Genomic DNA, 12000 nt, shown 5'->3' on the forward strand with positions numbered 1-12000 from the left:
GGGTCACTTCATCGTAGCCCCCCATCAATAACACCCAACCATTGTTTAACAATAGTCGCCCCAGAAACCATTGCTTTGTTTCCAAAACGACTCAATGACCCAATTTGGGCAACTATATTGTCCCCAATTCACTCAACCACAACGCCCTAACTACGATGACATGGGCACCGAAATCCATTACGGAAGCGCCGTTGGCCAGAGCCCCTCCGGATATTGGGAGAAAATGATGACACATCTATCAAATACCGCTGGAACTTCCGTTGGACCTTTCAACCAACCATCGCTCGATCAGGTCAGCACACAAAGACCCCAAACACCTCAAGAAAATCGTGGAAGACCTAGGAGTTAAACTAACGCACCGGGATGTGGAACAGGGGGACGTTATAATCGGACGGGTCATTAGTTTATTGTCAGTCCAATGTAACCAATTATTACATCATCAATGAATTTTTATTTCATTACTATTTCTTTTTTATTAAATAATAAAAATTAAATATTTATAATTAAAAAAAAATAGCAGGGGGTGTATGCGCCAGATGAATTGGCGCATACACCAATCAAACATACATAGGCGCCACTAACATTGGCGCCTCCTCATGAGGCCCAATGTAGGCGCCACTAGCATTGGCGCCTCCTCACGAGGAGTCTAATGCATGCGTCAATGATATTGGCGCCTCCTCTTCATGCATTGGGGGTACGTCAATTCATCTGCCGCATCCTCTATCAAACCTAATTATTTTGGTAATATTTTTGAATAATTGGTTATTTTGGAATTATTTTTTAAAATAATGGTTATTTTGAAAAAAAATTCTAAAAGTTTGTTTTAATATATTTGTAATATTTTAATACAAATAAAATAAAAAATAAAATTAATTATAAAAACAATGATATATTTTATTAGTTCATAAATGTCTATTGATTGCTTACTCATTCCATCCTAAAATAAGAATAGTTTAAGGTTTTTATAAATTGTCATAAATGTATAGGAGAATAATGACTTGAAAGAAGTTTTAATTATTTAATGGCATTCTGAAAGAAATTGATATTGAAAAAGTAAAATGATGTTTATTTTGAGATAAATTTTGTTTGGTAAAATAATTTTGAAATGAAGTACCTCTCTAATGAAAGTAAAGTTTTGAAAACTAAAAATAATGCAGCGTTGTTCAATAGCGAACCAAAATATTAGTTTTAAAAATTGGAGAGTAAAAAAATATAATTTTAGCAAAATAGAAGATAAATAAATAAATTTAAGTCAGTAATTTTAAAAGTATTTGTTTTTTAAATTATGAATTTATATTGTGAAAAGTAATCTAATAATTTTAGATGTAATTGATGGTAATAAATTCAGAATTTGAAATTTAAATTCTTTGAAATATAAAATATAATATATATTTTTGGTGACGATTAGGGCTTTCATTGATAGAATTTTTTATGGTGACAACTCAGAATTTGAAATGTATATTCTTTTAAATTCAGAATGTAAGTAAATAGTTTTTTTTGGGGACGTTTCAGAATTTGAAACTTAAACTATTTAACTCATATAATAAAAATAATAATTTTTTAAGTTTGTTTAATCAAATATATATTTATTTATTAGTAAAATGGGAGGATCAAAGGTCTAAAATGAGGAGACATTAGGCAGCATGTCTCATAGACATTTGAACCGTTACTAAAAAAATTATCATCGAATCAGATACAACCATCAAAACTGGACAAATCTAGTTTGGTTAAAAAATCAGCACACTTAATAGTTTTTCTAAAAATGTGAATGAATGCACTTCTTTAAAATGCTGAAGGAGAAGAAGAATATGCCTAGCCAAAGTCGAACCTTGTTTAGACTTCAAAGGCGACCCTTGGAGAGCGTCTGCTACTGTCTTCTTGCCATCTTGAACAATAAGGTTCTTGAAATCTCTCTTCCAAGCAAGCTCCAAACCCATAAGGACAACCCAGAATTCTGTAGCAAGACTATTGCAATCACCAATAGTCTTATGAAAGCCACAAAGTTATCTTTCTTGACTGTCACAAAAAACACCCCCACACTTAGTAAGCAATCTGCTAGTGGCAGCCCCGTCAGAATTAAAACAAACCCCGAAGGTGTGCAAAACATAAGAAAGGGGGTTTGAATTGAGTTTTATAAAACAAAAGTTTTTTACCAACTCAAGAACACCACTTAAAAGTTAATAACAAAGAGATAAAAACACAAGTATTTTATTATCGTTCGCTTGAAACTCAAAGCTACTATAGTCCACCCTCCAAAGTGATTTCACCTGATACACACAAATTTAATCCACTATAATCAACTGATTAGAATAATCACAAAGAAGCTTTTGTTTATTAAGTGGATCACTGGATTAAGATGCATATTATTGTTATTCATTCATTGAGCATGGTACATGTCATTGTAGTCAATGACATCATCTACTCCATGCATAGGTTTCCTCAAAGGCTCACGTCTCATTAATTCAAGATTATAAAAAGCATCATTTGGTTCATAAGTACAAATTGATTCATATCAACAAGTCCTTTTGGCCGACCTATAAGATTGGTGCATTATTATGGTCCATCACGTCTCATGGCGAGCATTCTTATTAAATGAGCATTTTTTTCTACTCATCTCGGGCCACGTCTAAAGAGCTATTTAACGGATGGCCTAGGATTTGCATTTCCTGGTCCTGACTTGAGAAAATTTCCTGAGGATTTAGATTCAATGTCTTTTAATTCCTATAAGAAAGAAAATGAAACAGTTTTCTATGGACTTCATAATAATGTTACTTTTGATCAAAAAATACAAATTTAGATGTACAAAACCATTCTTTTTCCATATGGGCACGATCACTCTGAGAATCAATTTTGTAAGGGGCATAGTTTACAGTTATATTGGAAGACCTCATGATTTACACACAGCCATGGCCTATGATCTAAAGACTTGAGGACATTACAATAAAAAAGTATATAAGCTTAAAACCTCATGACAGTTGACCACGACAACTCCATGCACTCTCTTCACCAAAACACTTCCAGAAGCAGTAAACTTGATATCATGAGTGAAACCTGCAGGATTCAAAGAAACAATGAGTAAGGATTTTCCCAAAGAGATTATAATGAAAAGAAGAAAAACTGTCAGAAGCTGCCGAACGAGAAAACAGCAAAAACAAGCTGTCACACCCAAAAAACAAAAAACGGCTACAGACGCAAGTTTAGAGTATTCCTCCCACAGCAGGCCATGTTGCAGACCTTGGCAACATGATTTTCCTTCAATGGCAGGATGGTTAACAACTCCAAGACAGATGATTCAGTTCCAGAATGTTGATGTTAATAACTGGATAGGGATTTGGTCGGTAGCAGAGATGTTAAACAATCGAGAAAACTAACATGCTAAACACAGTTGAGAGTATCTCTTAGCCTACACTTGGAAATGAGGATACATTTAAAGATTCACCTTTTTGGGACATAAGGTTTAGCTATAGCGGCAGGACCATTGCATTATGAATCATCAATTAAAGACGGGATTGGTTTAAACGCCATAATGTTCCAAACCAAAACAGTGCCAGGGTATGCTTAAAAAAAAAACCTGTTACAATAGAACCTATTATCAGAGAACCATGACAGATGTTGAACCATGACAAGAAGAAACCTGTTACCAAACCATCTAACCTTGATCAAATATACGATCTAAAAACTGCACAAACCACTACTGCATCACCAAGCATAGCAACCCACAAATCAGCTCACGCACAAGCAAAGTATCCAAAACAAAAATAATCATTACCATAGCAAAATTTCATTCAAACTTCTAACACAATAGCTAACAACATCACATTCCAAGTTAACAGGTTTTCAGCATATGACTAACCTCATGGTAATAGAATCACAGGAGCAATCATGACTACCACCATGTAAAACACAGCAGACTAGCAATCCAAGCTCAACCATCAACAAGGTTAACATCCATACAAGTATCATCAAGCATCCTGAATATCATTCAGATCACCTACCAAATACCAAACCAAGTATCAAACATGGCATCAATTTAATGGTCATAAGACTTGTAAGCACACAATTGTTATGATAAACCAAAGGCAAAGATTCACAGGATTCGAAAATACTTGAGCAGCAATTCATACCTAAATGTATTAAGTCCTCACATCTGCAAAAACGGAAGAAGTGTTGTGAATCGAAGTTGAGAAGTCATCAATTAAGGTTAAAATATATGCCAGTAAATACCAATTTCCTTACCTCAATTGTTGAAGGTTTCACCGCAGTAAAAACTAGATGGGAGATTCAGTGAAGACGGCCACGCATTTGGAGATTTTTTGGGACCACAATCAAATCTGTTTCCTACCATATTTACATTGGTCCCAACCAAAATCTAAAGAAAGATTTGATGCTAACGGAATGATTCCTTTTTGCACCATCTGACAAGGATCCACACACGATTTTGGGGAGCTCATTTCACTTTATAAAAAGGAAACTTAATCGATTGAAAAAGGAGAGAAGAAAAATACCGTCACTCTGCTGAAATCCCAAACGAACCTTACACCGAAAAGCTCCGCTAAAACTCTGTATTTCAACTCTGATTTTCATACTGAGAATCAGGGTTTGAAGAGCTTGACCCCTTCAATCGCGTGCAAAAGGAAATGACAATCAATTAGAGGTGAAAGTCAGAATCAGACAGAAAACAAGGAGTGGATACAGAAGGATAGAAAGAAAAGGAAGAAACTTGAAACAACAGGCAAAAGAAGAGGGACAACGTCATACATACTCACCGAAGGTAATCATGGCCGTCAGGTCTTCGTCGGGGCTACGATGCTCCGGCCGAATCTTTCCCTTTTATTTTGCTTTAAAGTGCTTTGACCTTGTATTTTGACTCGTTAATTTCTGCTGTTGATTGTGATATAGAAAACAGGTTAGAAGCTAAGATTAGGTTTTCCTTTGAGGTTCCGATTCGCTACTGTTTTCTAGATCCCGTCGAGGATTTGAAGGTTTGAGGGGATTGTGGTCGTTTGTCACATTGGAAGTTTTGAACTTCATGTTCGAGTCCTGGTTTGTTTGAGGATGAACACCGAAGGGTGTTCATCGATTTCCTTTCAAAAAAAATTTCTCTCTCTGCAGTTTTGGATTGGGACCATGCATACGATTTAATAGGGAGAGGATATTTTCCAGAAAGAATGAAGAGTCGTTTTAAGAGAGAGAGACAAAATTATTTTGATTTATTTATTTGCTTTAAGGGGTGATTGTTTCTTCTTTTAAAATATTATTAAGAGTAAATTAATGTTATTGATGATAGATACTTGGGTGCTGTCAGATTATGTTCCCAAAATCTTTATGATGTTATCAATGAACAATGATGCGCGTGGCGGTAGGTAAACCGAGGACAACCTTTTCTCTTCTCGGCGGTACAACTTGGCTGAGTAGGAGAGGATTTTGGGCCTTGTGGCCCATCCCGAAAATAACACTACTTTAAGTCCCTTGGGCCTTCTTTGATCCAATGTTTAGGGCCTAACTTTTTATTTATTTCCCAAACATTCCAATTTGGTCTACTTGGTTTATGAGCTATTCTTGATTGTTTTAATTAAAATTAAGATAACACTAATATTAGAAATATTTATTAGTTCGGTTTCGATTACTATTTTCAACTCTTCTTTTTATCTTGTTATAATATTATAATTAGTTAAATGGTGGATTAATGGTTAACGTAAACAAATAATTTACTTTTTTTTCTAATAAATAAGTTTGACGTTGGTCCAATACCAAATAATCTTTCCCAAAAGTATATTAATTCTAAATAAATTCAAATTCACCGTATTTAAATAGTATTCTCTTAAAAATTATTGAATTTAATTTTGAATGAAAAGGAGAATAGTAAGCCTCTGCTTCACTATCTCTCGACTATTCGAACAATTGGCGTACGCCATATTGCTCGGATTTTCGTCATTCATTTAAAACCCTAAAACTCCATAAAATTAAAATCACTCCACCAATTAATTATAAATTCTAAAAGTTTTATTTTTAATAATTAATCTTTGAATGAAAAGGAGAATAGTGAGCATCCGCTTCATTATCTCTCGATTATTCGAATAATTGGCGTACGCCATATTGCTCGGATTTTCGTCATTCAATTAAAACCCTAATAGTCATACAATTTCAAATCAATTTTTCAAATCAAACATAGGTTCTAAATTCAAATTATTTCTAAACTTCAACCATCATATTCAAATCATTTTCCAAATCAACTACAAATTCTAAAACATTTAATTCTAAATTTATGATAATAAAGAGGATAGGAGGCGTACGCGTCACTATCTTTCGATTATTCGAATAAGTGGCGTACGCCATATTGCTCGAGTTTTTGTCATCAAACTTAAAACACAATCGAATAAACTCAAATCACCTCTTATATCAAACCCAATTTTACAAAATAAACTATACAACTTCAATAGAGAATGGGAGGCGTACGCCTCACCACTCCTTGATTATTTGAATAATTGGCGTACTCCACCTTGCTCAAATCATCGACAAATCCAAACCTACCAACCCAAAATTCAAGCTATCTTCATAAATCGAATACAATATCTAAACATATCTTTTTACAATTTAAACCTCGGGTGATAAAAGATGGGAGGCGTACGCCTCAGCGTCTCTCGATTATTTGGATAATTGGCGTACGCCATATTGCACAAATTATCGACTTCCGTATAAAACACGTTAAATAAACTTCGATAAGGGAATAGGTGGCGTACGCCTCGTTATTCTTTGAATAAGCAAGTAGGAGGTGTACGCCTCACTACCGTGCGTATTCAACATCGACAAACAAACTTTCAAAACAATTCGAACGAAAAGGGAATAGAAGGCGCACGCCTTATTATTCCTCGAAAGAATTGAACGATTGGTGTACACCATATTGCTCAATCTTTCGTCGTTCCTCAAATCATCAACAAATCAAACCTAACTTCTCGCCCTGGAGTGATCGAAACCAATCAAATCCAAACACGTCAATTCAACTCGTCACCCCCGCGTGACCAAAACCCTTTCAAAAAGAACACTGTCAATCCTTTCTAATGCGCACAACAAACCAGTGCTAGAGCCTCCACCGAGAGTAGACAAGCCAGTGTTTAGCCGTTAGAACGCCGACCTACACAGTCGTTCATCAAAACAAAACACAACCAATATCCGTAGTAGCCCGAACTACGAATGCTCTGATTTCCTTATTGCACCATAAGGATACGTAGGCAGGAGATTGCTGTATCTTCGCGAGCACACTAATAAAAAACCTCCCATTTCCCCCATCCTGAGGTCTTCATCCACATCTATCATCAATTCTAATTACTCGAAGCAAGCAGATAAACAGTCAATTAACAGTCAAATAGCAAAATCAGACTAAAAGGTTCCCGTTGAGTACAACGGACGTGAGGGGTGCTAATACCTTCCCCTTGCGTAATAGACTCCCGAACCCGAATATGGTTGAGACGACCATTATTCTTATTTCTAAAGGTTTTCTCGATATTTTCCTATTCCTTCATTGGAATAAATAAAGTTCGGTGGCGACTCTGTTTCGAACAACATTTTTTTCCGCGTCCTATCGCGAGGGATCGCATTATCATCTTTTTTTGAGGTGCGACAATTACATGCGACTCTATATGACTAATGCACAAATACAAGCTATTCAAAATCCTTTGATTCTTAGTAAAATTGGTGTCCCCACAACGACAATAAAGTGGATGAATTTTTCTGAAATGAGTCATCTTATATCAAATGTATATGACTGAGTTTTAGTTTAGTTTACAAGACATAGTTTTTCGTAAATCGTTTTCCCTCTGCTAAGTTGCCCTCCAAATAATTTAAATGGCCGGGTTGTCTTGATTAGACAGATTGCTACTAAGATGCATTTTATACAAGCTTATTTGAAACGAGGGTGTCCTCTACCACCAACATTCGTAGAATGGAGAGAACGTCTTAAGGAAGAAACATCTGAGTGAGAACTTTGCTTTTTTGGATAGGATGCATGAGTTCTAGAAATTAAATGATGTTGAAAAATAATACAATAGAAAAAAGTCTAATGCGAAAAGTTTAATAAATTTAAAAAGATGTCATCGATTTTGATGCATTTGAATCGTATGTACTTCTAATTTTGTTGATTCACTATGTTCATTTTGATTCTTATATCTTCATTTTAAGATGTCCAAACATAATCTAAGCGTATAAATAAAGCATTACTTTTGAAAACAAATTAATTGTTGAGTTTCTAGTAAGAGATGAGTCCTCTTCAATTCTGGACAAATTCTACATAAGAGTTTTTAAATGTTGTGAAACTGAAGTTATTAGACTAAGGTTTTGCTTAAATTGATGCAATGAGATGATATGAAGTGATATGAGATGAAATAGAATAAGATTACATTGTTTGAGTTAATTAAAATCAGATCCAGTATAATAAAATTTTATTATTCTATTTTATTTCATTTCATCACTTTTCATTAGCATTGTTTCCCTTAGATATGAGGAATAAAAAATTACATCACTTTCTACTAGTATTGATCACTTTCTACGAGTATTGTTCCCTTTAATATGAGCAGAATGAAAATTTTCATCACTTTCCATCAGTATTGTTTCTCTTTTATATGAGCAGAATAAAAACTTACTTTGTTTTTATCGCTAATTATTCAAATAATAAAGTAATAAAATTTCTATTTCACTCTATTCTATTTTTGCTAAATTTCAATAACTCTATTTATCTTAAGATATTAAAATATAATCTAAAATAATATAATAAAATTGTATATCTAACGAACTAGAAATTTTTGTCTTAAAAATCTAGCATCATACTAACAAAAAATTATTAAAATTTATATATGCAGATGGGTGGCTGACCAATTAAACAAAAAAATATTAAAACATAATAATTTTTAGTTTTATGCTATCTTTACAAGTACTCTGGCGGTGAGCAAGTTGTCCATTTACATATGGATAGTACTGCTTATAAAAAAATAAGAATGGATAAAACCATATATAAAACCAATCCAAAATATCCGGATCCATGTCCAGATCCGCTTGGAGTTTCGCTTCACTTCTCTAGGGTTTCTCAAACGCATTATAGAATCTCTCCACTCTCAGATTTCCTCTATAGATTAAAGAAGCATCGGAGAACTAATTCCGTCGCCGGAAACCGAACGCCGTTGCCAGAAACAAAAAACCTGAACCGAAAAAAATGTCAAGCAAGAAGAAACACAAACGAAAACACAGCGACAGCGATGAAGACGACGACGTTTTCTACTACCGCTACTGCGCTTCGTCCTCAACCCCCAACACCACCACCGGCACCACATCCAGTAATCAACCCCAATCAAAACCGAACAACAAAGGATCATCAATAGGAGGAACAGGTGAACCCTTAGCACCATCAAAATCGACGCTATACGTTTCTAATCTAGATTACTCCCTAACAAACTCCGATCTCCATACGCTCTTCTCTACTTTCGGCCGCATCGCGCGTGTAACCGTTCTCAAAGACCGTCACACGCGCCTAAGCCGCGGTGTCGCGTTTGTCCAATTCGTTTCTCGTAATGACGCCCAACGCGCCGTGGCGGAGATGAATAAGAAGATTCTCAATGGAAGGACACTAACTGCTTCTATTGCTGATGATAATGGACGTGCTCCGGAGTTTATTCGGAAGCGCGTGTACAATACTGAGACTGCTTTGTGTTATGAGTGTGGGGGGCATGGTCATTTGTCGGATGAGTGTCCTAAGAATCAGTTGGGGCCGAGGCCGCGGCCTCAGGCTGAGAAGCCGCGACGGGGATTTAGTGGGATGAAGGATAAGGATGGGGAGGAGGAAGGTGATGAGGAGGAGGAGGAGGGTGGTCAGATTGCTGCGGAGCAGTTTGACGCTAATTGGGCTTCTGTTGTGGATGATGAAGCGGGTGAAAGGTTGCTGGGGAGAAACAGAAATGATGATGGGGGTTTGGACAACAACAAGACGAAGAAGAAAGGGAAGAAAGCTGGGTATTTCAGTGATGAGAGTGATCATGATGATGATGATTGATCATGACTATGTAGCATTGACACTTCAGATTGAAGGTGTGTGTTTGGTATTCCGCATTACCGCATTATTCAACTAGTCCTGTGTGTCGTGTGTATATATGTGCTAGTGTTTCATAAATCTAAATGGCAATTTTTTGTTTTTATCAAGATATGGTGTAATTGATGAAATTGTTTATATGTTGTTGGCTTGGTTGGATGTGTTTATGGTTTTGATCACAAGCACATGTTAGTTATTAGTTATTGTGGTAGTAATTAGTGATAGTGGTGGTGAATTGGTGATGAGCATTTTTGTGTATTCGATTTTTTCATAGTTAATGAATGATGACAGACGAGTCTCTTATTTATCGGCTTAATTTAGCATTCGGTTTACCTGTAAAACAGAAAGGAAAAGCCTGTTCGTTATGTTTTTTATTTTGGTTCAGTTAAAACATGTAATGTAATCAAATTGTAACACCCTGGTTTACTTTAGGCACATCTTGTTATCATATAAGTAAGGTTTTTAATTACAGTTGTGGTGGTTATGTTATGATATTATATATGTAGAATATTGTAGTCAGATATAGCTGGATTTGATGTGGTTGTTGAGATCATGAAAAGCATAGGTTGTAGACTTGTAGTCACAATTACTGTCGCCGTTCTTGTGGAAAGCAGTTTAAAACCATGGGTAACAGTTCTTCTGATTACCTTTACTCTTTGATGTCTACTGAGCATTTTTATGCAGATTGATGAGTATTTCTCAAGTTTCTCTTAGAATGCTTAAATTGCTTCTCCCTGAGAAAATGTGGTATCCTTTTCATGCATAATCACTTGGCTGAGCTGGAGAATAATACCAATTTGTGCCTCACCCTCGACACTAGGCTTTAAATTATAGGTTTAATTATTCTGTAACTTTTTGAACCATGGGCTAATCTTGAATGTCATTGTAATGATATGTAGAAAAAGAAATTGGTTATTGTTATGCTATTTCCTTTCTTTCTGAATTATGGCTTTGAATCGGAATAAGTATAGTTATATTATATGGAGTTTGGGGTCAATTGTTACTGTTGTACTGTTTGTTTTAAGCATTGTTGGTTTTGGATATATCTATAACTCTGAAACCATATTCAGTTGACAGTTATATATAACCGATAGATACCATATTCATGATTGTCTATATACTTTTGTATGCTCATATTTTTTACTAATTCAATCATTGTCTTATGGCACAAGTTAATGAAAATAGTAGAGTTCATATCCTCTATGAATAGGATTAACATGAAGCTTGATTACATAGTACGATAATTGTACTCAGATATAAAGATATTGGGAGTTTTGTGAAATTCAGGATATCGGTTTCTTGAATTTTGTTGAAGTTTGAGCAGATTCAAATAGGATTAATATGGGTGTTCTTGAAGAGAAAGTAGGTAAAAGTTTGGAATTTTTTTTCAAAATAATAATTATTTTTATTTTTTTTTTCAAATTAACTAATTATTAAAAACAATTATCAAAATAACCAGGTTTGGTAGAGGATGCGTCAGATAAACTGGGGCACCCCCAATGCATAAAGAGGAGGCGTCAATAGCATTGGCGCATGCATTGCGCTCCTCACGAGGAGGCGCCACTAGCATTGGCGCATGCATTGCGCTCCTCATGAGGAGGCGCCAATACTAGTGCCGCCTGCATTGGGCCTCATGAGGAGGCGTCAATGCTAGTGGCGCCTAGGTGCATTTGGTTGTGTGGACGCTAATTCATCTGGCTGCATGTGATGGTCATGTGGGCGTCAATCCCTCAAGCGCCCACATGTTTTATCCGTCTCAATAAATACCACGCGTTGGATGCAATATTTTTCACTCAAACTCATCTCCTAATAAAATTCAACCACCATCAATTTCAATTTTCCCTGTTTCAACAATGTCTGCATACATTCAAAAACAAAGTGCTGATGTAATATTTTTTGCCGTTGCGGCTCCGGTATAGATTCGACTT

General features: G+C 35.5%; 1 protein-coding gene across 1 annotated transcript; it reads left to right on the forward strand.

Moving 5' to 3' along the window:
• Window positions 1-9202: 9202 nt before the first annotated feature.
• Window positions 9203-10036, forward strand: LOC127137507 (U11/U12 small nuclear ribonucleoprotein 31 kDa protein). Its single transcript, XM_051063965.1, has one exon. It carries the CDS (start codon window positions 9203-9205, stop codon window positions 10034-10036), a length of 834 nt encoding a protein of 277 aa, XP_050919922.1.
• The last annotated feature ends 1964 nt before the right edge of the window (window positions 10037-12000 follow it).

Source organism: Lathyrus oleraceus, chromosome 4 (assembly GCF_024323335.1).
Source record: "Lathyrus oleraceus cultivar Zhongwan6 chromosome 4, CAAS_Psat_ZW6_1.0, whole genome shotgun sequence".
NCBI lineage: Eukaryota > Viridiplantae > Streptophyta > Magnoliopsida > Fabales > Fabaceae > Lathyrus > Lathyrus oleraceus.